The 25,678-nt window shown below is 49.8% G+C and overlaps 1 protein-coding gene across 1 annotated transcript in view; it reads left to right on the forward strand.

Annotated features, from left to right (window-relative positions):
- Positions 1-12,049: 12,049 nt before the first annotated feature.
- ITGB5 (integrin subunit beta 5) overlaps positions 12,050-25,678 on the forward strand; it is a 51,661-nt gene continuing 38,032 nt past the window's right edge. The window contains exons 1-3 of the mRNA XM_035896310.1: positions 12,050-12,126; positions 17,086-17,335; positions 21,198-21,366. Of these exons, the coding sequence (XP_035752203.1) occupies positions 17,154-17,335; positions 21,198-21,366 (351 nt within the window). The 5' untranslated portion in view covers positions 12,050-12,126; positions 17,086-17,153. The remainder of the gene's footprint in view (positions 12,127-17,085; positions 17,336-21,197; positions 21,367-25,678) is intronic.

The following is a 25,678-nucleotide window of genomic DNA, read 5'->3' on the forward strand; positions in this document are numbered from 1 at the left end:
GCTGCATCGCCGGTCCCCCCGCCGCTGTGCCCCCGCTGCGGGGCCGTGGGGACCCGCGCTGCTCGGCGCTGATGGGCACGGACCGCATCCTCGGGCTTTGCGGGGCGGGATTTCACACCTTCGCACGACAAAGCGGGGAAGTGCTATATATACACCCCTCTCGCCATATATATTTAGTTTAATGGATCAGCTATAACCGCTTCTATTCAGGGAAAAGCACTTCCCTGGGATGTTTCTCTGAGCAGTGTGTATTAATTGATGGGATGACGAAGAGCAGCGTAAAGCCGCAAGCGTTCCCTCTGCCAGTGCCCGATGGCTACGTCTCACCTGGTATCGCTTCCCCCCCTGTAAGCTTCGTGCCCGAGGAGCCCTCCGTGCCCCCAGGGGGGATGCTCTCCTGAGAGCATGGTGCAGTTTGTGACCCTGCCTCAGTGGTGCTGGAAATGGGTTTTCTCCCCTCTCTGAACACTCTGGGAAACTTTTTATGTAAAGGGAGCCCCCAAAATGCCCGAGTCCACCATTCTGGTACTGACTCTCAGCGCTTAATGTTTTAATGAGTTATCTTAACAAGAGGCTCATCTTACAGAGTGCTGTGGCACATGACTGCAAAAACTCAGAAGAGGTTTTCTTAGCTTCTTTATTTATTTATTTTGAGGGTCTGATCCTTAGAATCAATGATTTCAGAATGCAGCAGACCATCTCAGGAAGAGGCTGTTAGAATGCTTATAGTAAGCATAAATAAAATGATTTTTTTTTCACCCTTAGCTGGGTAAAGAATAAAGTTGCTTGGTTTTTTTCCCCCAAGCAAGACAGTACTTTCATCTCAGTTTGAGGAGCTGCCCAAACTAGGATTTCTTGCAGAGCAGGTTTAAGATGAGGTCTGATTGCCTGGAGCACCTTTATGAGTAAATTGGCTGACTACCTTTCATGAGAGTTTCCCGTCTTGCTCTGCATCAGTAGTTTGATGTATTAAAATCTCAGCTGCCTAGTGGGATGCACTGTATTCCTCTGCTTTTTTGGGCTCTCCTGTGGCTCAGCCCAAGGGAAAGACGTCGTTTGGAGATGCTCTTCGTGCCTGCTGGGCATTGCTCTGCAAAATGAAATAAAAGGTGCAGGGATTAGGAGTCAGCATGAAGGACCGACCGTATGTGGGATGTGGAGCTCAGCCATCCGGGGGGGTGGGTTATTTTCCTCCAGAGTAATCCCAACTAAATCCTGGATGGAATTTTCCCCATTACAAGAAGTTTAGTCAAAGCACAGGAGTCGTTTCATGAAATACATCAGGATCAAGGGGCAGACTGGGTTTCTTCCAGTCTTACCTGGTGACTTGCCCCAGCATCTGGAAGGACCTGGACTAGCGTGAGCATCTTCAGGTCCTTCCTTTGCCCAATTCAGGAAAGACTGCACTGAATCAAGCACAGCAAAGACTTGCATCTGGAAAATCCTGCGTGTTTTTACTCCAACTCAAAAAGCTCAGGTTTCAGTCCAAAATCAGAGGGCTTAACAAAGCTCCGTTTTCACAACAATGCTGGAAACGGTTTGGTTTTGCTCCAAAGTGGAAAGAAAAGCATACTTGGAGACTTCAAAAGCTGCCACCCGGAGGAATGTCACCCCGTGGCTGGCCACGGGAGCGTGGGCTGCTTTCGTCATGGCATCCAGTGGAAGGAGGAGACCTTGGTTTTTGTTCAGATATTACCATTACTGAGTAAATTCTCAAAAATCCAGCAGTCAGGAATGGAGGTAAATATTATCCTATTTCCATGCAGATGGGCGAGTGAAGCCGTGGGCGAGCCAGGGCTGGATAGCCAGGGTACGAACGCGAGCATTTGCTTTATAAAGCCCGTTATTTTTGCTGCGTTACCCAGCGCACTGCTACCAGAGCAGCGGCTCTTGAGGAAAAGCTTTCAGCTGTGTTGTAGGGTTTGGAAATGCAAGCATTAATCTCTCTGCAAGTTACAACTCAGTCGAACAAATTACATTTTACTTTATTTTGCATATATGTTTCGAGCTCTTGCAATGTCCAGGAGCTGGAGTATAAGGAGTATGAGGAGTGTGAACAAGGAATGAAACGCCTGGGTTGTGGTAACAGCCAGCAAAAAAAAAAAACCAACCCACCCTAAGAAGGCTCTTGTTCAGTATGAATGAGCCCAAGCAGCCTGTCTGAATGAGAGCCATAGAGAACGGCCAGGGCTTGGTGCTCCCGGGTTAGAGTTAACCACCTTGCGGGCAGCAGAGGCCCGTCAGTGCAGGGCTCTGACACGGTCATGCCTCCCTGGTGACTGAGAATTACTGACAGGACCTACTTATCCTCTTTTTGCTTTTAGCCTAGGGCACGCGAAGTTCTCCTCCAGCTGTCCGGCTTGATTCACTGCTTCCTGTGCGCACAGCCCAGCCCCGCACGGGAGCAATGCTGGCAGCCACCACTTTTCATTTTTCGGTGAAATATCCACATGGGATACAGCAAAAATCCCTTTGTCAAAGTTCTTGGGGCAGAAAGTTCTTGGGACAGGAGAAAACTCCGTGTGGCTCGTCAGCAGCCATCAGCAGGTCTGTGCCATCTGCAGATCATACCCAGCAGCGGCATGGTGCAGTGGTATCTGCAGATGCAACTGGTTGAAAATAGAGGCCTGACAATGCTTTTATTGACATTTGGGATAGAAAGAATAGCAGAGTCAGAGTTTGAGCCCGCGGCATTTTGTTTGGAGCATGCAGCCTCTGTGCCGAGTCCTTGGTTGAAGATTTGTTTAATCAATTATTGACAGTAGAAGTTAATAGCTGCACCCAGGGGAGCTGGGGCATCGGTAGTATTGAAGGGCACATTCACAGCCACAGGCATGCTTAAACAAGCTGCTGCATCCAGAGCCGGTGCCATTGATGTTTGCTTCGGCTTAACTTGTGTGGTTCCACTTTATTTTTACAGCCCAAAGCCCAAATGGTAGATTTTTGCAAGCAAAACTCGCTTGGTGCCCCTTGTGCCGCCAGACACCAGCAATCCAGGAGCAAAGAGCATCACGGCTGCCCTGGTTGCTGCGGCCTCGATGGGCGCAGAGCCTCTGCTGCTGGCCCCGGCCAGCTTTGGATGTGCCCCAGTGCAAACACCCTGCCCGGCCTAACCTGGATATCCTGTGGAAATGACTCCCGTAGTAAATTAAAAGCAATTTACTGTAATGCGAGTCCACTATGGAAATTGCCTGTATGGAAGGGGAGGCGATTATCTTCCAATGCTGCTTTAAGATGAAAATTTTGGGGAGGGGACCTCCATATATTCAGCTGGAAGAATTGGAGAAGATGTGCCAAGTGTGACTTTAAGAGTCAGCATCCTGGGAGGTTTCGGACAGCCACCTCTGTGTTTCACGCTAGTTGAACAGCTATTGCTTTCTGTCCGCAGTGATGGAAGTATTTCGTTAGGAAGATGAATAGATGAACTCTTTTCTTAACCAGAAACCACTGAAAAAGAGGGAATAAAAATCACCAGAGTCATATTTTGGTGGTTTTCAGCCCCCCCAAACCAGTTTCCATCATTTTCATTTTTCTTGGGGAAGGAAAAGAAAATGAGAGCACCTTACAGGTGAAAAGAGGTTTACTCCTTCTCCAGCCTTTTAAGCTCCTGGGAGATTCTTTACTCTTGACACTGTTTGAACTTACAGTATTTTAACGTTGAGAACATCTCAGAAGCCCCCCAAGCGCTGTTTTGGAGTGAAGTAACTGCTCAGCCCACCCCGCTCTCTGTTCTCTCTCGCTGAAGGTCTCAATCTGTGCACCAGCGGAAGCGCCACGTCCTGTGAAGAGTGTCTCCTCATCCATCCCAAGTGTGCCTGGTGCTCCAAGGAGGTAGGTGGGCAGAAAAGGAGCTATTCCCCCCCCCCTTGCCTGTTGCTGACACTGCCCCGAGCCAGAAGGGGTGGGCGAGGGCAGTGGGGACTCCCACAGCGAGCGTATTTTGGGTGTGTGTGACTCTTCAGCTGTTTGACGCTGTAGGAAATAAGTCTCCGACCCCGCTGGCCCCCATGCATCCTCAACAGAGCAGCACTGTTCCTTCAGTCCTGTCCTTTCAGTTACCTTCTTGTTTTCGGTGGGTGCCGGGTCCCTGCCTGGGCTCTGCGTTGCAGGGAGCCTTGCTCAAAAGCGCTCTCCCTAAAAAGCTCCACGCCCCCGGCTGGTGTCCCGCTATGTGTCCCTTGCTGCGTGGCCTGGCATGGCACGGGCTCTTTGTCTGTAACAAAGATGATTCTCCTCTCTGAATCTATTGTGTCATTTTGGGGGAACGACCCACGCTTCTGGCGTCTGCGTCGTGTCATGGCGATGAGTTACACAGCTTAACTGCAGGCTTTGGGGTGAAAATGCATCCTTATGTTGGTGCTGAAGCTCCTCACCCATAATTTAATTGGACCTCCTTAATTTGTGAGAAATTGCAAATATCTTTCCCTGCTCCCTAAGGACTACTCACGAGTTTAGAGATACATATATACCTCTGTCTTATTAAATATACATCTTATCATGCACACTTATGATTTCTAGAGAACAAGGTGTGTGAAAGACCTGATAACATCCATGCACAGATAGCTGTTGTCTGTGCCTGCATCTGTCTTAAATGTTTAAGATAGAAACGAGGATGCTTACAGATGCGTGGAACGACCCTGCCTACTCGCAGGCAGGCACAGCTGCTGTGCCAGGAACCAGCTTTGGGCTGTGAGAAACCCCAGCGTGGCGAGTGATCTTGAACCTCTCAATGGGCAAGGTCAGGACTGACGCTCTCCTCTTCCCTTGCTGACCCTTTTTCCTCTAGTGTGGCCGTCCTGGTCCTCTTCTGGGGGAGGCAGGCTGTGGGGTCGGGCACACGTTTCGCCTTGCAGCTATAGCTAGTGACGCAGAGCTGAGGATGGAGGTGCTGCCTGCGTGCCCCTCCGCTGCTCCTGTCCCCCCTCCTGCCAGCCCTGCCTGGGGCGGCTGCCGCCCCTTGGGGATGGAGACAGGGCTGGGGCGAGGGGGCCTCCCGACCCCCATGCTTTGTTTGGGTCTCGGGAGGTATACCAGCCTCTGGCTCTCCAGGTCTGTTTTACTGGGTTTTCACTTATTTGTAGGCACAGTCGCAGCTCCCCAGCTGCTAGCACCGTGCTACCTGACGGCATAATAGCTTTCATGGGTTTTTTTCCAGCAATGCGAATGGTGTGCAGAAGGGAAAGGGTAAAGCAATAGATCCCGCTTTTGAGACATCTTGTAAACAGCTGTAAGAGCTCTTCTTCCAGCCAGCTAATCTGTGGTGGTGAGATTGGATCCAGGAACGCTGGCTATTAAGCTACGGGTACCCAATAGCCTGCTTTTTTTTGTTTTGGTTTGTTTTTTTTTTTCTTCATGGCATCAAAGGACAACTTTTTTGCAAAATGCTGCCAGTGGAAATGTTTATCTGGTGGTCGCTGTGACCACTAATTGTATGGCAGCCCATGGGACTGGCAGCCTGACTCTTATCTTGCAAAGAGGAGAGTTACCAAAAAAAAAAAATTTCCTAAATGGAATGGGGAGGGGGGCCAAGAAGGAAGATGGGTGTTTACAGGGAAGTGCAGTAATACTTCCTGACCTTTAGCCTGCAGCAGCTATTTAAAAATACATTTCAAGGTGTTCCATGCCAAGAGCTACGTGTTTAAAAGCTGCTGTCCCTGTTACGCACCGTGTGCTAAAACTTAGAGAGTTCTTATTCTAATTCTCTGTATTTTTTTAGAATATACTGTGTGAAACTTTAATTATTTCTCTTTAACTGAGGTGAGGTAATGGGATTGCAAAAGCTGTCTAGAGGTTTTTGACTTTGAAAGTTTTAAAGTAATATTATAAAGTCTTAATACCTGCTTTCTTTGCAGTCATTTCACCACTTTTATTTCCCTTCCTCCTGCCACAGCCTAGTCATAGAATCATAGAATGTTTTGGGTTGGAAGGGACCCCTAGAGGTCATCTAGCCCAACCCCCCTGCAGTGAGTAGGGACACCGCTAACTAGATCAGGTTCCTCAGAGCCCCGTCCAACCTGGCCTTGAATGTTTCCAGGGATGGGGCCTCCACTACCTCTCTGGGCAACCTGTTCCAGTGCTTCACCATCCTCACTGTAAAGAATTTCTTCCTTATATCTAGTCTAAACCTACCCTGATTTAGTTTAAAACCATTACCCCCTTGTCCTGTCACAGCTGGCCCTGCTAAAAAGATGGTCCCCATCTTTCCTGTAGGCTCCCTTTAGGTACTGAAACACTGCAATCAGGTCTCCCCGCAGCATTCTCTTCTCCAGGCTGAACAAGCCCAGCTCCCTCAGCCTGTCCTCATAGGAGAGGTGCTCCAGCCCTCAGATCATTTTAGTAAGGTCATTTTTAGTCAGGTACACTTATTGAATTGCTTTTAGTCTGTTTTCCTTCTCTATTTCCATTAGCTGTCATTCACAGCACTGTGTTGCCCGGGAGCGTATATGCCAGTCAAATTCTATAGGTCTGCTGCTGCTTAAGTGGCAAGGCTAGGGCATTGGAGGGGCTTCTGCAGACGCTCGTTATGTTGTGGTGGGAACACCATCGGCTGATTACTGTGCATTTTTTGCCCCCTTTGCATTTACTTAACAGGTTTGGGAGCAAGTTGGGCCAGTTGTTGTCATCTTTGTAGGCAACAATTGATAATTTTGTCAGGAAGTATAGATAATAGAAGTCTGTAAGTATATGTTATATAATTCTATATATTATTATGTGTATATATGTATTTTATATATACAGGAAGTGTAGAGATGTATGTAATATATATAAAATATGTATACCCCAAATATATTACATATATCATTACACTTTCCTGTGTATATATGCCTTCTCATATACAGTATTTCTCCCTCTGGGGAATACCATCACGTGGCGGTGCCATCATACCTGTTTGCTCTTTGTCCCCCTGGGTGCCGGCAGTGCCGATGCTGTGAGGGACGCTCTGGCTCTGGGAGAGGAGCAGTATGAGTGGGAAAACCATGCTGTAGCCCAGAGATGGCTGTGGTTCACGTAGCCTCCTGCAGTGTGATGTCCTCCTCCATCACCCTCTGCGTTCCCGTATCCAGGCTCCACGTGCCTGCAGAGGAGCAGCAAGTCTCCAGTGCTCCTGGTCTGCAAATAGGGGTTAGGAGTGTGTGTGAAAGCGATTCTGTGGATACAAGGAGCCCTATCCCAATGGCTTCCCAAGTGGGAAAGGTTCACATTGCCTTGAATTGTGAGGGTAAGAGCATGTGTATAGAGATGCTTACAGCAGAGTCGTCAACACGGTATAAATTTATAACTGCCACCTCCCAACCTGTTAGTACAGGGTGCATCACGTCTCCTCAGCTCAAATCAGCCCCTATTCGCTTCTGCTTGTGTTCAGCATCTCTGCTCCCATCCAAGAGGGTGATGATGGATGAGTTGATGATAGCAGTTTCTGCTATCCAGCAGCCCTGGAGCCTCCAGGGGCTGCTGAGCTAACCACAAGTCTTTGGGCTGTTGAAAATTTGGAAGGAGACATCGATTCTGTTGGCTTGTGGAAGAATACCTTGAAAGGCAGGATTAAGTGGGGCAATCTGTTTAAATGGCACTTAAAAGAGGAGGTAAATATGTGTGGCCTTAACCGTCACCTGAACATGCCTTGAAACAGGGGTGTCTGGGGAAAATATATGACTCTTGGGTGATGGAGACTGTTGCAGCCTTTCCATCTGTGCTGGAATCTAAGGAGATTCCTCAGCTTCTCCTGCAAGCTCCAGAAGAAGCTGGCAATGACTAGAAACTGGTGACGTGTTGCTGGTGTTAGCCTCTGGCTGGAAGCCGTGGGGTTGCTGGCATCTCTGCGGCAGCCTGGTTTTTGTGGGTGGGAGAGGAGGATGCTCGCCGTTTTTTTGCGGTGGTGTCAGGTTGCCCAGGCTCGCCGGGGCTTGTTGGGCTTGCTGGGGAGAGCAGGGAGCTCTGGGCCTGGCTTCAGCGTCGTCCTCCGAGCTGCCAGGTGGGGTGTGGTAGGCAGGTGGGGTTTGTGTCCATGATAAACCTACCTGGAGTGAGTGCAGGGGGGATGCTCTCTAGAAGAGTGTTTGGGAGTACCAGTATGGAGGGAAAAATTATGTCATTACGGTGCTGTTACCTCTGCTTGCTGCTTTGGGGAGCAGCGTACCAACACGCAGAGGCTCCACTTGTTTGCTAGACATGTATACGCTGTGTGTACGTATGTTCAGCCATGCATTACCTGTGGGGATGCATTTATGTGTGTACATGCTAAATAGAGATGCAGATTAATTACATTAGTTAATGAAATTTACTTTTTGATGAATTGAACTGAAATTTCCCCAATGACGCCCTCTGTTTCCCAGCAAGGTGCTTGTACCCCGTCCTTTCCCATCTCAGGGATGTGTGCCTGGAGAATGAAGAAGGAAAATCAAGGATGTTCCCAGAGGGAACATGCCAATTTTTTTAAATGGAGGAAGCAGGCATAGTTCGGGCTGAATTAATGCATAACTGGATCAATTAAAGCAAAAAACCAGTAGGGACGTGTCTAGTCAGGAGTTAGATGCAGTCAGTTAGATACAGCCAGTGCTATTCTCTGTTTTTATGGCATGAACCAAGCAATTTGTCTTAAACCTGTCAAACTGATGAGCATGTAATTGTCACGCCGTTGTTCCCATTCACTTCTGCCCGCCCGCGTGCCTTTGCCTTTGTGAGCCTGTCGGCGCAGCGGCCGGGCGGCGAGCAGCTGGCGGTACTAACGAGGACGAGGTGGGATCTTCCTGAACCCTTGCTTTCCTGTGGCATGGAGCAATGTTTGGGGCAATTCCTGCTTGCTGTGGTGTGGCTGCTGCATTTCTCTCGGAAGCAGGCCTGCAGGCAGATGATCGGCAGGTATTGGGGCACACCAAGTTGCTTAATTTACTGTGTGGTGTCCTCTGCTCAGGGGGAACCAGGGTCTGAACCGGCATGCCACGTCTGAGCCGCCGTGGGGCTGCCTTTTGGTGTGGCTGCTCATGAATTATTTGGACCTGCGAGGTACCATTTACTCCTCAAATCTTCTCATCCTTTTTTCCTTTCACGTGGCATCAGGCAGCCTCGATTTCTCTCGATCGCAGAAAACTTTGTGCTTGAGTTGGGTGGTCCCTGGTAGCCACAGGTTTTGGCTTTGGGTTTTGACCTGCGGGTGCACACGAGGGGTGTTTGTCTGCTGGGTGCTGTGGCTGTTGCTGGGCCTTTCCGGAGGCCACTGTCAGTCCTCTGCTCGCTGTCACCCTGCCTGGGTCCGAAACCGAAGCAGAAGCAGGGGTCAGTCCTGCAGCCCCTTCCCTGGGGCGTTTGCACCCCTGAGGGGGTTATCTTCTTCCACCCTGGACAATGCAGCATTTCACTGAACAAGAAAGGGCCTGGATATGATCTGAGCTGCAGCTTGTCCTGTGGCAACTCCTCTGGGCCCATTTTAGAAGAAAGTTTAAGAGAAAATAGCTGGGTCAAGCAAGGGGAACCTGTGCAGAGGTGCTGCTGACCTGAGAGCTTTGTGCGGTTCCCATCAGAAGGAGCTGTGTAGGGGCTTTCCCCTGCCCTCCTGGGCTTCCTCTGGAGAAATTTTGTCATGGAGGCTGCAGAAAAACACATTGCAGCAGTAAGTGTTTCTCTCACCGCCATGCAAACGGACAGGCTTGCACATGCATGGGCGCCCTGCCCCAAAAAAGCTCCTGGCGGGTCCCACACGGGTGTGCTCCTCACCCCATGTGCCAGCACTGTCTCGCCCTCGCTGTGCGTGTGCTGCTTTTGTGGACACCCCTTGCTGGGATGATGAACATCGGTGCAAGTGGTACCGTGCCAAGAGCTGTCTCTCCTGGTGTTACGAGCTTGACTGCTGAAGAGTAGCAGCTGGGGGAGGAAGCCACCATCCTCCTCTCCGCAGGCTGCCCGCCCCTCCTGGCTCTTGTTCTGCTACCCCAGCCCCAGCCAGAAAATTAAGCCCTAATTCAAAGCCCTTTGAAGTCGAGTCTTTCCGTTCACATCAAGAGGCTTTGGAGCAGACCCCAGGGAGGATCGGAAACCCTTGATAAAGGCTGCAGTTGCACGAGCAGCCCTAAATATCGTCCTGTTTGGATACTTCTCTCCGGTGTTAGTTCCTGGGGAATAACTAAAGGTTCCTGGCTGCGCTCATGGTGCTGTTGGTGTTGCTTTTTGCAGGCTGTCCTTTCTAATAGGTGGTCAGCAGAAATGAGCTGGCAGAGGTGCTTGCCTGGAGCCGTGGTCTGGGCACTGAGAGAGCAGGAGAGCATCTCCCTGTGGGTGAGAAAGGCCCGGGCAAGTGCCTGGACCCTGCTGGCTTTTCACTGAGTTTAGGTCAAACCACATCCAAGATAAACTTTTCTCCAAGGCTGCCCTAAACATGCTGCTCCAAAAGGCTGGGCGTTGTTTTCAGTTTTGTGAGGGATTCTGATTTTTATTTTGTCATGCTGGAGATGATTAAAATAGTCCCAGTCCTCCTTTCTGGAAGTCCATCTGTTTACAGGATGCGTTCCAAGAAATTTGTGTTTGCATCCATCCTGTGTGCCGCCTCCTTGGCTGGACTCCGCTGCTGGATGCTGGAATGCAAATCTCGCATTTTTCGAATAGCATTGGGACCTCATAGTGAGAAAATGCAGCAGAGAGCCTCTGTCTGCGTCCCCGAGCCCCACGGCTGAGGCTGTCCTCAGGGGGGTCCTTGGAGCGCCCCGTGGGGTGTGAAGGCGAGATCTGTCAGACGACCTCTCCCTCCTCTCCCATCCTCTGCCATGCCGGAACATCAGCAAAAAGTGGGGTTTATTCAGCCCAGCTCCAGTTTTTGGCTGTGCAGCTAAAGGAGGGGCTGGCGTGGCTGCAAGCATCTTCCCTGCATTAGTTCATGTCATTTTAGTCCATCAGCCCTGGAGCAGAAGACGGTTGTCTCTATTGTTATAGTGCAGAAATAAGTGGGAATCGGCTGTTGAAAATTCAGTAAGTTTTGGGCATGCAACTCTCTCCCTTTGGCCCTTTTTTGGGGGGGGGGGAAATAAAAAATTCAAAAAAAGGCATTGTAACAAATGGGCTCTTTGCAAAAGGCTGCATTGTGCGTCCGGTTGTTCCCGAGCGCTGCCCGCACAAGGCTGCATTGTGCACCTCGCATGGGGCTCGCAGCGGGGCGGCGCGGGCTGCCGCCCCCCCCCCCCCTGCCGCGGGCACAGGCCACCTTTTCACCCCCTCCCATGCAGCCTCTCCCACCTCCCTTGTTCTCCAGCAGAGCCACCCAGGACAGCCTGCCCACGTCAGACCGCTCCGGCTGTGCTCCGCCTCAGCGACCGCTTGCTCTGGTCGCTGGTTTTTTTCCACGTGATGGTGTCACCCCGACGCCTGCAGCGCAGAGGTGTGCGGGAGGGGGGCACGCGGTGCTTGCGCGGGGACGTGCGGCGTCTCGCCGGGGGGAGAGGGCGCAGGTCCCCGGGGCTGCAGCTTCACATCGTGGCTTGGCTCTCCGGGTTGGTGGGTTTGGCCTGCTTCCTGCTTCCTTGTCCTCTCTTCTCTCTTCTGCAAAGCTCCTTCGAGGCAATCCGCATGCAATAAGTGACGGCTTCTCACCTTTTCCCCTCGAAGGGATGGGAATCGGCTGTCCAGGCAGCAAGCCAAACACTTTGCCTTGCTTTCACAGGGCTGGGAGCAAGTGCTGCAGCTATGCTGGGCTGCTGTGGTGGTCTGTGAGCAAATTCAATTTTCAAACCCTCGTGGGATTTCTCTTTTGGTAGATCCCTTTGACAGGCTCAAGGCTCAGTACAGGCTGCTTTTGAGTACAGCCACCACAAGTGACAGCAGCTTCTCCTTGTCATCTCCTGTTTGCTACAGATAGCAACGCATCAAAACAAAGCTCCTGCTGCAGGATTGATGTCTCTCCCTCCCCTTCCCTCTTGTCCATTCTTCACCCCCCCCAGGAGTTTGGCAGCACGAAGTCCATCACGTCGCGGTGCGACTTCCTGCAGAACCTGATTGCAAATGGTTGTGCCGGTGCCATTGAAAACCCCAGCAGCAGCATCAGCGTGGTGAAAAATGTCCCTCTGAGCAGCAAGGGCTCTGGCCAGACCCACCTGGATGTCACGCAGATCACGCCTCAGAAGGTCGCCTTGAATCTTCGTCCTGGTGAGTCCCCAGTGGCACCGAGCTGTTATGCTGGGGTGTGCTTGTTGGGGGTGACAAAGGGTGGCTGGGACATGCCGAGAGGGTGTTTGTTATAGCCCGTGACCTTGTAGCCCGCTAAAGAAGGTGGCTGCTGGCCCCTTCCAGAGCCTGTGAACTTTGGTGGTGCATCACGACCAGGTTTGGGGCTGAGGTGTACGTTCCTGATGAGAGGACACTGCTGTTACGCAAGTTCAATCAATCCCACCCAAGACTGTTGTCAGTACTAGTCTTAACCTTTGCATGTGTTTAAAAGGAACCTGCTCGACTCAAACGATGTAATGCTGGGCGGAAGGAGTTAAAATAACTTTGGATCCTCCACCAAGCTGACAGTGCTTGACTCTGAACTGAGACAGCTCCTTCTATAAATTGGAAACAAAAACGCATATCTGTTTTCTGTCGGTATGCAAAAGAGACGTGGGATCAAGGCTGAAGATGGAGTTTTGAACTTGTGACTCAGGCCTTGGACTGTGGCCAGATCCCCGTTTCATTCCCCTGAGCCATCACTTTTCTTCAATCTTTTCCTTTTAATTAAAAATTAGAAGGGAAGGGTTAGGCTGAGCCATGCGGGTATGCTTGTTATCAGAAGTTTTTGCGTGGTGGGGGGAGGCTTTAATGTGGGTTTAGTATTCTTGCAAAAATTTGGCAGCCGATATTTCTGAAGTGGAAAAAAAAGCAGCTCTTTATTGCGAAGTTAAGAAGCAAATATAAAAGCTCGATTCATTATAAGCAATTGGTGTGGGTTCCTACGGCTTACAGTTTTGTGATGGCTCTCATGAGCATTCAGAAAAATGAAATATGATGTTTGCTCAAGAAAAACAGGAGTTTATGCTGGTGCTTATGCTACCAGTGTGCTCCCAGAGCCTACTGATTGCTGCAGGATTTTTTGTTTTAGTTCTATGGGTTGGGTAGCCCTCATGGCTCTTAGTTAACTCTTCCTAAGCAGTATGACTGCTGTCATCGGTCAGACACTCAAAGGTAAAGAGATTTTGCTTCAAAGCCTTAAAGTAGATACCTGAGGGTAGTTGTCACTGGATGCGTGACTAGATGTATGGCTTCTGCAACTGGATGTTGCTGATGAAACAGGTTTGCTCCCATAAAAAAAAAGGGAGTTGTTATTACTCCTGTTTCTTGAGGCAATTCCTGGCTGAAAGGGCTGGCTCAGCTTCAACATCTCATCTCCTGCAGACCTTGCTTCACGCCCAGTGCTCAGCAAATTCCCCTTTCCCAGTCCCTGTGGGGTTTGCCCAGCCGGAGGCGCGTGTGCCCCCTGCTCTGGTCTGCAGCAGGGCAGGGGGGTCCATCTCCCTGCGGCTTCCCGGGGGCCGCGCTGTCAGTTGCTTTTGGGCCGGGGAGCTCCCCTCCCTGTGCGCCCGTTGCAGAGCATCGGAGTCATTGCAGGAGGAGCGACATACCTGGACATTTTAAATGTATCTCCCATTTTTGCTCTCTTTTTGATGTTGGGCAGCGCTCCATCTTACTCAGTGCTGATGACTTCCTAAGCCCTTGTGTTAGCATCCCCAGTTTAAATTATCCATTAATCCTTGAGCTTGAGAATGGGTCCTGAGGGTTTCACCCTGTGAACCCAAGACAAAAAGGAGACAATGTTGATTTAATTTTGGGCATGAAGAGTGTACTATTTCAAAGATGAATTCACACGGCGGGCTGTAGCGATGGTGATCTTTTATTCTTAGACCGCTAAGCAGAAGCAGAAGGGAGCGAATTGTCAATTGTTCGCTGATCCCACCCAGGCAGTTTGATCTCAGCATCCCGTGGCAGAAGTCACATCCCCAAATCTTCGTGCCCACAGCTAATTTGCAAAGGTCTTAAATTGATGTCCTACAACAGGATAGCTTTCAGATTGCTCATTTAGTTTTTATAATACTGGTTTTTAATCTTGGGTCCAGCTATAAAGCAGTGTGTCCTGGTTAGGTGAAAAATATGAATAGTGTAAAAGGAATTAAAAAAAAAAAAAACAAAACAGTTGCAAATTATGTTGCCCACAAAGTCGTAAGCCTCACCAAGCAGAAAGAAGAGATTTTTGTGGATAAGTGATTGTCAAGTTTGTGTTCCTAAGTTGGCCAAAAGCATTGTTTCCAGTTTGTGCACTGCACTCTGTATCCAAGAAACATTTCTGAATTCAGGTTTGAGTTAAAAACTTTTCAGTAAAAGCCATAAGGAGAGGATGGTGGTGACAGTACGTGGGGAGGGAGGGTGCTGGCTTGTCCCTCATAGTGCAAGAGTAATATTGTGCACAAAGAATAATAAATCCTTTTGCACTTACACCTGCATACCTTAGCGATATTTTCTCTGAGATAATTGATTTGTGCCATTAGGAATGACAGAAGAACCAGGCCTAGGCTCCCATTATTTTCGGTTCTTCTCAGGGACTAATAAGTTCATAACTATTAAGAGAAGGTTTCATTAGAGCATCCCAAATACCCTTTCTGGCACAGGAATTCCCATCTTAGGACCTGTTTGAGAAGAAGAGTGTCTTGGAAACAAAAATGTTGGGAAATGCAGGACACATCCTCTTTTTCTGAAAGGGTTGAGTATTCCACTGGGAAAAATATGTAGGAATGAAAAAAATAGGCATGGGAATGAATTTTCCTGGAGCTAAACGCATTCTTGCAGCGCTGAATTACTCAAGCTTGCAATCACTGTTTCTTACCCTGCAATCAGTGCTAACAGACATTGCGCTACACAAACGATACGCTCCTGTGTTCACCCCGAAAATGAGTGACAGGCACAGCATCCAGCCCTCCTGGTTTGCTTGAGCCGCCTCGATGGCTTTGCTTACCCTGTGCTGTGCTGGATCCCGCTGCGTACCACATCTCAGCGCTGTGCTGGGAAAGGCCAGCTCCTGCCGGAAAAGAAAGGTGGGGGCAATGAGGAGGAATATTTACGGCAGGAGTTTCCTGCTTCCCACAGCTGGCATCTAGGTGGTACCTACGCGTGCACGGTTGCGGACGGTGCCTCTGGCAGTCCTGCCTGGGCCAGGGGGGGTTGTAGCAGACTGCAGTGGGGAGCTGTGAGAAAGAAGCCCTGGCTTGGAAGCTGCCCTTGACCGAAATGTGCAGGGAAATCATTCAATAGAGGGAAGGTCTTGGTTTAGGAGCTGCCTCCTCTGGTACCCCCGCCCCAAGCTGGCTGAGATGCACAGAGAACTGGGGGAGCAAAGAATGCAGACCCAGGTCTAAATCCTTCACAGCTTTGCTTGCAGAAGAGGCAAGCTCTGACTTTTGTGCACATCCCCCTGGGTGCTGGGACCCCGGCCCCTTTCCCGGGGCTGCTGCTGGGCCAAAGCTACTGCTGCAGAGGGCGGGGAGAGGGTGTCCTCTTGCTCCCTGCGGATGGGGACGGCTACAGGAATCTCTACGGAGCAGGTCCTGGAGCCAGGGGGGGTGTTTGGCCCTCCGTGCGGCTCGGCACAGCGTGACCCCAGGCGCTGCCCGGGGCTGCTGCCTGCCAGGCTCCAAAGCCCCTCATGCCACATCTTGCCGGCGTGGTGGTTTTGGGATGCTGCGGCTGCGTGTTGTTGGGCTGGAAGTAAGTGGGAGCAGCTGTGCTGCTTCAGACAATGAGGAGAACAATAAAACGGTTAGGGAAATGTTTTCACAATACTAAAAAAATGTGTGTTTCATTTCTGGGGAAGAGGAGAGGGGAAGCCATGAGTGTTTTGTAGAACATGTTAGTGCCTAAAGTTCAGCTTCGGCCGTGAAGAGCTGGGAGAGGTGGGCAGGAGGGGGAGCTTGATCTTGAGAGGATCCGAGTCCCTGGGTCTGAGACCCGATGGAGAAAGGGGCTGAGGTGGCACGTGGGATCTCCAAACCAGCCTGGGGTTTGAGGGTGCTGGAGTCTGGGGTTTCTATTTAGATCCCTCTTGCAGCAAAGCATAAGGCAAACATTTGCCACTTCCTCTCTGGTTCCACCAAGGTCTATCTGGTGTGAAGTTGAGTTCACTTTAAAACCACTTCACCTTTTCTGAGGGGTGGGCAGTGCCAGTGGTGGCCTTCCCTTCCGGGCACCCCTTCTGGAGGGCATCTCTGGTGGCATGGGGGAAGGTCGGGGAAAGGCTTTCCTCTGCTCTTCTTCACATTTGCGCAACCTGTGACTCAGCCCTGTCAGCTCCTTCCCTTGTGTTTATCGCTTCAGGAAGCTTCCTCTCTGCCTCGGTACTTCCCCAAGTGACCCTAACAACCTTCTTTTTCCAGTTCACTTCCCTTTTGCCCCGCTTTCTCCAGAATGATGGTGGCACAGCTCTTTTTTGGGGGAAAGGTCCTTTTCAGAGGTGTTTCTTCTATGTCTGCTTTGACTTGACTTCCCTGCACAGCTGAGAGGGCGTCTTGCATTCATCTCATGCTGGCTGTTTTCTCCCATCCCTCTTCCTTCTCCTGCTCCACCTCCTTCTCTCTTTTGTGCAGGACTTCTTGGGCTGCTCCTGGCTTGCTTTGAGGATGTACCCAAGCAAGCACGTGCAGTGTCCCTCTTCCAGTAGTCCATGAAACATGCATTTGAGGTTCACTCTGCTCTCTTTTCTTTCCTGTTTTCCAAGAAAATGCCTCTGGACTTTATACAGTCCAGGGCAGCAGCATTTTTCATGTGTCCCCTCTTAGATGTTCTCTCAGCTGAGATGGAAAGACCCTTTCCCATATCTCCAAAGTGAAATAGAGACATGTGTTCTATAGATGTGCCTTTTCCTTGCCAGCCAGTACACTACATAGCTTAAAAGGTCGCAAAGTCATTACCTGCTTTCCTTTTAGTCTCCTAAGGGATGGATTTGGAAAAGCTTATTCCGCTCACCCTCTTCTTTGGACGTGATCTGTCTGCTCTGCAGGGGGGAAAAAAAAAAAGCCTGCGGTGTAGATTTTTTGTGTGCTAGGAGTTTCCTTTTCACCCCTCTCACCTCTTGTGTGTGTGCAGGTGACCGGACCTCCTTCCGCGTTCAGGTTCGGCAAGTGGAGGACTATCCCGTGGACCTCTACTACCTGATGGATCTCTCCCTGTCCATGAACGACGACCTGGATAATATTCGCAATCTGGGGACCAAGCTGGCTGAGGAGATGCGAAAGCTCACTAGCAATTTCCGGCTGGGGTTTGGATCTTTTGTGGACAAAAACATTTCTCCTTTCTCCTACACGGCACCAAGATACCAAAACAATCCCTGCATTGGGTAAGTGGTAGGTGTACCCCGAAGGGACAAGCTCTGTGTTTACACAGAGCCTGGCTCCAGTCTTCTCTTCCCATTCTTGTTTTAAATAACAAACCACACTTAAGCCCTGGCTTTTGGGGGTGCTGATTAGCCGCGGCTGTCGCTGTGATGCTCCAGAGCAATTCAAAATAAGTCAACTTCCAATTTTGCAGTGACTGTTGGGAGATCTCTGCATCTAGAGATGGGAAAGTGTTGTATCGGGAGCCTGAAGCTATTTTTAAGTACCTGAAGAGGATGCAGACATAGCAGGCTTTTTTACAGACTTTAAGAAAAAGGAGCAAGAGCCAGAAATTCCTGATTTCTGATCCTAGCTCTGAGTCATAGTTTGGCCTTCTTTGTCTCCATTTTACAGATAAGGAGATATAATTCCTTCCCAACAGAAGTGTTTGGGGGAAGTGAGGTTTGTAAGGGCCTGTAGGACTGATTAATGAGTTCTCGCAATGTGTTTTGAAGATGTCAGGCAGGTTTTTTCGTCTTAATTGCTGTGGAAGGAAAGCAAACTGGCAGTTGCAGAAGATATAAATGATGTGGTTTGCTTTGTGGTGATATCAGTCTTCCTTTTTTTTTTTTTTTTTTTTTTTCCTGCAGTCTTTACAGTCTCTTTGTTTGCCCTTTAACCGCTGGAGTTGGGATCAAGTCCACTGAATCCGGGATTACGCCAGAGTGAAATTGAGTGTAGTGGAGGGTGTCCAGGCTCAGATGGGTTTGGATGTTGGCATGAAAGGATGGATACAGCAGCAAGTGCCCTCCTGGGAGAATGCCACTGTTGGCACTTACCTTTGTGGTGCTGTCTTCACCTCCTCCATCCTTGGGGCGCTTCCTTGTCATGTAAGGGCAGCAAGGGTAGCATTTTTGTTTGAGCCATTTGTGGATACTTACATTGTAAGATCACAGCACAGACGGATGCCGAGCTCTGCAAGTGTGCATCCTTTAAGTTTTCTATATGAGAGGCAGTTGAAAGAGATCTTGCATCAGCTGTGAGTTTCTAGGCCAACTTTTGGCATTGACCAAGCATGCATTTGGCATCTCATTGCACATTGACCATTGGCCAGACAAAATTATCTGTATTCTCTTTTCACCGGTTCTGTCCGAAGAGGAAAGTCAGATAGATTTTAATACTAAAACCTCATGCTTTGGCCGTGAAGCATAGCCAAAACTGACCATGCTGACTGAGCCAGGGAGGTGGCTCCCTGCTGCCATGGCATCATGCACCAAGTTCTTCATAGCTTTTCCCCCTGAAAATTTAGCATGGTCTCAGATGGATGAACTTAGTCATCTCTCTTGTCCTCAGTCTCCATCACCCGCTGATGTTGCTTGCAAGCTTGCTTCAGTGGGGGAAATCTCAGAAAATTTGTTGGGCCGGTGTGTGATTTACTTTGAAGTGACATGGCTTTTGCTGAGTGAAATAGGATGAAAGGTGCAGGAGGGAAGGACAGGCATGGGAGAAGAGGAGAGGATGGAGCTGGACAACTCTGCAGTGAGGCATGCCAAAAACTGCTGATGCCCTTTCATCGAGGGTATCCAGAGCTGCCGCCTCATCTTCTCCCATCATGATCAGGCTATCTGCATGTCCTTTTGGTTTTACCCGGGTGGTTGCTTTTCTGTTTATGGGTTATATTAAGCCAGCCTGGTCTGGGAAACCATTTAGGAAGGATTGCTCAAAGCAACTCATCAGGTGGGCGCTCCTTTCCAGTCGCCATCTGCCTCCTCTACATCCAAACCAGGCGCGAGGGCTCCTTGTTGTCCTCCGGCAGCATTGCCTTCCCCTGCCTGCTCTGCCAGCACGCTGTCGCTCCTGCTGGAGCTGATGGGGCAGCGAGGTGGGTTGAGAGGTGTGGGTTTGTTTGCAGCTATTTCTAGTGTCAAAGCAGACTTTGTCCAGTGGCCTGCTTGCATCTAAAAAAAGCTGCAAGTAAACATAAAAGCTGCCGTGGGTGTTTTTTGCCCCCAGTCCAGGCTCTCTCCTCTGTGTCCTCATAGTGATGGCTGTCTTGGTAGTGTGGCTGTGTTTTTGTGGGGGGATCTGGCTGGGATCCCTTATGCCTCCTCCAGCCCACCCCAGCTCGGTGCTTGCCACTGCTCCTGGCTCAGCATCCCAGCTGGGACCTCCCCGGGAGCCAGGACATGGCCTCTCTAAGGCACGGTGTCATTCAAGAGAGATAATACGAAGGAAACAAACACTAAATTAAAAAAGATAAGGAAGGCAGAGGGTGTGACTGAACACCCAATTGCCCATCTATTTGTGATAGGACTTTGGGAGGTTACAGCCCGAGATAACCCACCCACATTGCTGTGTGCCCTTGCGTAGTCACTCAGATATCCGTTGCCTGTCTTGCTGCTGCCTGCAGCTTCTGCCAGCAAATCTGGAGTGTAGAACAAACAAAAAAAAGGATTAAATCACACATGATATTCTGTTCTGTTCTATTCTAAATGATAGACTGTTTTGGGATTGTAGAGAGTAGACAGGGGGTGAGACCTGAAGAGGTGGGACCCTGCAGTATGTCAGTGTTTTCTTTCTGGACGAGGACTTTGGCAAAGCAAGCACCCAGACGTATTGTATGGGTTAAGGGCTGCTTGCAGGGGCCCTGCAGTGCAGAGGTTTCAGATATTGCACGCTCCTCGCCTTGGCCCTAGGTGTGAGTAGGATGCAAGTCTGAACATGGGGCTGATCACAGGGGATGGCTCTAATGCCCATCCAGGCCCACAGCAGTGGGACCGGCCCTGTGGTTAGGTGTCTGCGTGGCTGTGCGGGTGGGAATCCCTGCTCTGGGGTCCCTTGTGAGGGATTTGAGTTCCCAGCAGTGGTAAATCTTAAATGCTCTTTTGTGTAAAAAGCCTCTTACAGCTTACCCATAGCGGGTCATGTGTCAGCAGAGGCCTTTAATTGTTCTCCGGGTTTTATCTTCGAAGATAAGCGTGAATTAGTGCCAGCCCAACTCCTCTTTAAACACATTTTCTTCTTAACCCTTGTCATCCCTCTCCCCTGCGCACACTCACTGATTTCCCATGCCGCAGGAGCTGCTCTGACGAGCTCTCCCGGCCACGTGGTGAGCACCAAAGCTGCCTCCTGAATGTTTGGTATGGAAAAAAGTTTTCCTGGTAGCCCACCGAGGCATTTCTCTGCCATAGGGTACCACTTCTACCTTTCTGCTCCAGTGGCGATCTGGAAAGCAGAGATGGAGTTTGCTCACCGGCTTGCAGGGAGAGTGGGAGGGCGTGTGAGTTGGTGTTAGTTATTAACGCATCTCGTGGTGTGCAATTGCCAGGTGCCTGGTGACGTGCAGCGGGTGCAGGGTGGCGTGTATTGCCAAGAAAACTGGATGACAGAGTGAAAATGCATATCGAAAAATAGGGAAGAAGTAGCTGTTGGCAGTGATGCCCACCATCCTGGGTGGTCAGGGAGGGTGGCTCTGCTCCTCCTGCCAAAATGTCCCCTCTGTATCACTGTGGGTTGCATCCTGCAATGCAGACTTCCAGTGTGAAAACTTCTTTGTGGGTGCTGAAACTCCAGAGCTGCATGGCCCCATGCTTGGTGTCTCCACTCGGACCTTATGTGGAGAGAGATGTTTGGTCCTGGTGAGATCTTTGGAAACTTCAGCTGCTCAAAGTCCCCAGGTGGAGAAACCAAAAAGATGGGCTCTACCGTAGAGTTTTGTAGATAAATAGCCAGAAATCAAAGTGTCCAAAACACTAAGCCTTGTGGAAGTATTTAATCCCTCTGAACAGAGGTTTGGAGACCAGCCTGATAGAGCTGGGAGCTTCTGCAGCTCTGGGCTGCTGGTGGGGTTCCTCCTAGCTGACCACTCCTCTGTTCCTCCTGCAGTTACAAGCTGTTCCCCAGCTGTGTGCCATCCTTTGGTTTCCGCCACCTCTTGTCCCTAACGGATAAAGTTGACCGTTTCAACGAAGAAGTTCAGAAACAGAAGGTTTCCCGCAACCGAGATGCTCCAGAGGGCGGTTTCGATGCCATTTTGCAGGCTGCTGTGTGCAAGGTGAGTCGCTCTGATTCCTGGGGTTTCAAGGCAAAGTAGAAGAGGAGGAGGTTTCTTCTGCTGTGTTCTTGGACCAGGGTAAGGCTTTAGTATGTCATTTCTTGGAAGTAACTACTAAATTTTTATTGCAGAAACCACAAAAGATGCCTTGAAAAGTAGAGGCTGTTGCTTTTGTATGCTTTTGTACGTGAACAGGCAAAGAAAAAAAGATTAGTAACTTTTCTAGTTAAAAATGGAGCTTTTGCAAATGCAGATTTTGGGGCTGAGATTTCATTGCATGATTAGACTTGTAGGTGCTGATCCCTGAGCACCTGGGATGAAATCCTTTAAGATTCCTGTACACTTGTGTGCAGCAGCACTGTGCATTGGCTTAATGCGTTTCCTAAGTGTATATCAGGCACATCTTGCAGTGGTTGACCCGTGTTGAGGGTTGAAGCTGGTTCCTACTGCTTGTGCCTGCCCCCTTATAGGGCTGGATGCTCCCACCTTCAGGCGCTGATTGCCTGCTCTCCCTCTTTGTCAGCAAGACTGGAGCTGTGAGGAGTAATTAAAGACAGAGTTCATTAGCTTGGTGCCATGTTAGCCACATCCTTAGGGGTTTTGGAGGTGTTTGCTTGAAGATCTTTCTGGAACAAGTAAGTGGCTTGCTCTGTATCCCCTTGTGCATCAGGGATTGCTCCTCTCCACTGTGTGGCTGAACTGGCTAGCTCGCCAGGACCGCTCTGGTTGCTTTTTCCCCTCTTGACATACAGTTTGGGGTTTGTTTGCTCCAAGCTTGCCTAGTCCTTTTGGTTGGGCATGTTTTCCTCTGGGTCCGGATTTTCGGAGCTGGGAGATAGGCATCGTCTGCAGGTATGATGGGATGCAGGCTTGTGGGAAACCAGATCCTACCTCACCTGGGCTGGCTTCATTTACACTCCCTGTTTGTGACAGGACTGAACCTGCCCCGTTGGATCTGATGCCACCCAACAGTCATCTTCCCTCTCCCAGCCTGGCACAAATATTGTTGTTGGCACAACTACACTGCTACTCCCAATACTCATCTTCTCCTTTTTGGAGAGGTGGCTGTCATGGTTAGAGCAGAGACATCTCAGGACAGTGACTCAGTTGTGCCACCCACCATGTGGTTTTTTTGCAGTCCCACCAAATTATTGCAAAAATGGGACGTTTCTCTGCAGTGCAGAGGTACTGCAGTGTGTATCACAAGGGCTCATTTTGGAGGTGTTGCCAGAAGGCAGGAGACCTGCAAGACATTTCCTGCATGTTTGTGCCAGTCTCAAACTGTTGGTAAGGACCAAAATCTTTGACTGTGGTTCTTGAGTGCACAGCCTGGTCCCTTCTAAATTCAGAAGATGAATTTAGATGGCTGGTGCCATCATCCTCTAGGAAGGGTGAGCAGAGGTGAGCATGTGTGCTTGCATGGCTCTTGGCATGGTGTGGCAGGTTATGACAGGAATTTCTGCAGCCGCCGTGGTTAATTAATTACCGGAGCTCAGGGGTGGGAGAGAAAGTCCATGGGACCTGTGTGCGAGGCAGGAGAACCGGCTGCACCGCAACTCGCCCTGCCTTGGCAGCTCCTTGCTGTGGGTGGAGCAGCTGCCTGCTGACGGCAGCAAAGGCTCTGCCTGTCTGGAGTTAGAATAGCCAAAATTTCGGGCCAGCTGATAGACGTCCTAAGCCCTGTAGCCAGAATGGGAGCTTAGTGATTGGTTTCCCTTGTGATGGCCATGGGTTGTGGTGGGGCTCAGCACCGTCGAGGTGGGTGAAGGTGGCAGTGAAGTGGCCACTTCACGGTGAGGAAGCTCTTTGCTGCAATGAACGGTGCTTTGCACCCAGTGGTGATTAGTGAAGGATTGTGGGGACTAAACCCTGCACAGGCAGTACTTTCTGCTAACTCAGGAGCTGCTTTCCCTGGTGCAGGGCGAGCAGCCTTACAGATAGCTTGGTGCCTTCTGGGGTGGGTTTCCTCATCACTACTGTGGCACCCTATTGCATCTCTCTGGCATGCCCCAGGTTTTTCCAGCTTTCACCCTCTCTACCGTATTCAAAACCCAAGATTTAAGGCAGTTATGACCTTAGGAAGTCTCGTGCCTTCGGGGCAATGCAGTGCGTTGACCATGAATTACTTCATCCTCAGCAGCAGAGTTTGTGGCATCCATGGGGACACCCTGGGGAGGGCTGGTGGTGGCATGGCAGAGCCTCGCTGTTTCCAAGCCATGGTGTCTGAGCGTGGTGTTCTCTTCCTCTGCAAGCGCAGAGGAAGAGAACAATACCTACTCTGTTGACTGGGTATTTTTATACTATAATTCATATCAAACGTTTCTTCTGCATGAGCTGTCTAGGAGCTCTGTAACACTCAAGTCATTTTTTGGCCTGATTTTCAACCCAAGGAGTGAGGAAAGTTTGTACAGCTAATACAGACTAATGAGCAGGCCCAGGGTTTGGCTCCTTTCTGAGAGATGAAGATATGGTAAATGTTATTCTGGAGGCAACGAAAGAGCCAGAGACAATAAGCCTTTATCCTGATGCTAAAATAGTTAGCCAGGAATATTAATCAACCTTCTGTAATTACATTTTCCATTTGCAGTATTTTGGTTTTCTGCCATTCTTTAAGTGCAAGCATCATATGGCTTGGTTGGTATGCGTAAGTTTCACATCTTGCATACTAAGATGCAGCAAGGAGATAATGCTGAATTAGAAAATAAAGTGTCTTTTGAAATAGTTTTGATAGGTGCTTGCTAGACACTGGTACATGGAGATGGCCAAAACATCTGGGAGACACTGAAGTGCCTTTCAGAGCTATGCAGAACGAAGGAGGTTTTGCTTCTAATCTCTAAGGCATACTTGTCTTGCACCTGTATCTGTTTCTTCCTTCCAAGAAGGTCTGCACCTGAGAAACTGGTGGGGCTTTAGACATGTTGATGAATCCAGGGGGGTCTCCTGGCAGTTGATGTCTTGGCAATTGAACCTTTTTTGTTCACTGCCCAAAGCATAAATTTAGATATTTATTTCAGGCTTGGAAATACTGATGCAGGGTTTTGCTGCCTTTTCAACAGAATTCGGAGGGCTGGGCTGGGCTGTGCTGAGGCAGCTGTGGCAATTTTGCCGGTTGCTGTTGGCTGTATGGAGTGGGAGGCTGGCGTTTCAGCATGGGGGAGGCAACTGCAGCTGGTCAGGAGAGTAGGGGCAGGACGTGTGGCGTGCCCAGCCCTGTGGAGACACGTCTTCCCGCCTCACTGTGCTCTGTGTCAGGTCCCACCCCTGCTTTCAAAATCCTTTGTATCCCATGAGGATCAAAAACCAGATGAGGGGGGCAGATGTCAGTGCAGGTTTTTTCGTTCAACGATCCTGATCCAGTAAAAATAAATGAAAGTCTCTTTGGTTATTTGTTTTAAACAGAGCAGAGTGCTGCTCTGGGTTTTGCGATGGAAACTGCGTGCCAAAGAGCTGTATTTTCCAGTGCCTGCAAACTGCTGGTGGAGGCAGCATGAGATGCGGTGGCTCCTCGGCATGCCGGCCTCTCCGGGTGCTTTCGATGCAGCATCGGCACTGGCTCGGCCGCCCCATCTGAGACACCCTGGTCTGATGCTCCGAGGCATCAAATGCTCTCAGTGCCTGGATCTTGGCACCGACACTGCGGGTGCTCATTGCTTTTTGGAAGGGAGTTCCTGAATTGAGCAACCAAAGCATTAGTGATGTTGTTTATGCGGGGAAGCATGTGTTGGAGACGTGGAGAGTTTGTCTGTAAGGGGATGCTTAGCCCGTGACTTAAAGGTGGGCTTAGCAGGCGGGGGAACAGATGAAGTGGCTTCATAACTGCTGCTTGGATGCAGCTCGTTTTATTTGTGCATGCCACATTTCTAAGGAAATGAAACTCAAATTAATCCTTTTAATCTCTTTGGGAGTTTCTTGGCCTCAATTGTTCAAAAAGAAAAGAAATCGGCTTTGGATCCGCAAAAGAAAGTGAACTGCACGGGCTTCTGTCTGGTGGCTGAGTAGACCGACAACTGCTGCTTGCATTGTTAGGGCTGTAATCACTTTTGGGTTGAGTTTTTACAAAATTACATTCTGGCAAGAAGATTTTGCCTTTTGTCCAGTGGGGTCACTTCAGTGGAATGACTCCTGCTTCCCAGAGAAAAAAAGCCCTCACTGCGTACTGAGCTGAACTGTAATGTGCTGATACGTGGCAAAGGATTTGTGCTGCCAAGGATTTCTTCCTATGGCCTTACTTGCGTTGCATGAGTCTTTACAATACCGTTTAAAAAAATATACCTTCTGCAATAGGGAGGAAAAAGAAATTAAATATGGAGGG

This window comes from Egretta garzetta, unplaced genomic scaffold (assembly GCF_000687185.1).
Source record: "Egretta garzetta isolate BGI_Z169 unplaced genomic scaffold, ASM68718v1 scaffold326, whole genome shotgun sequence".
NCBI classification, from domain to species: Eukaryota; Metazoa; Chordata; class Aves; order Pelecaniformes; family Ardeidae; genus Egretta; species Egretta garzetta.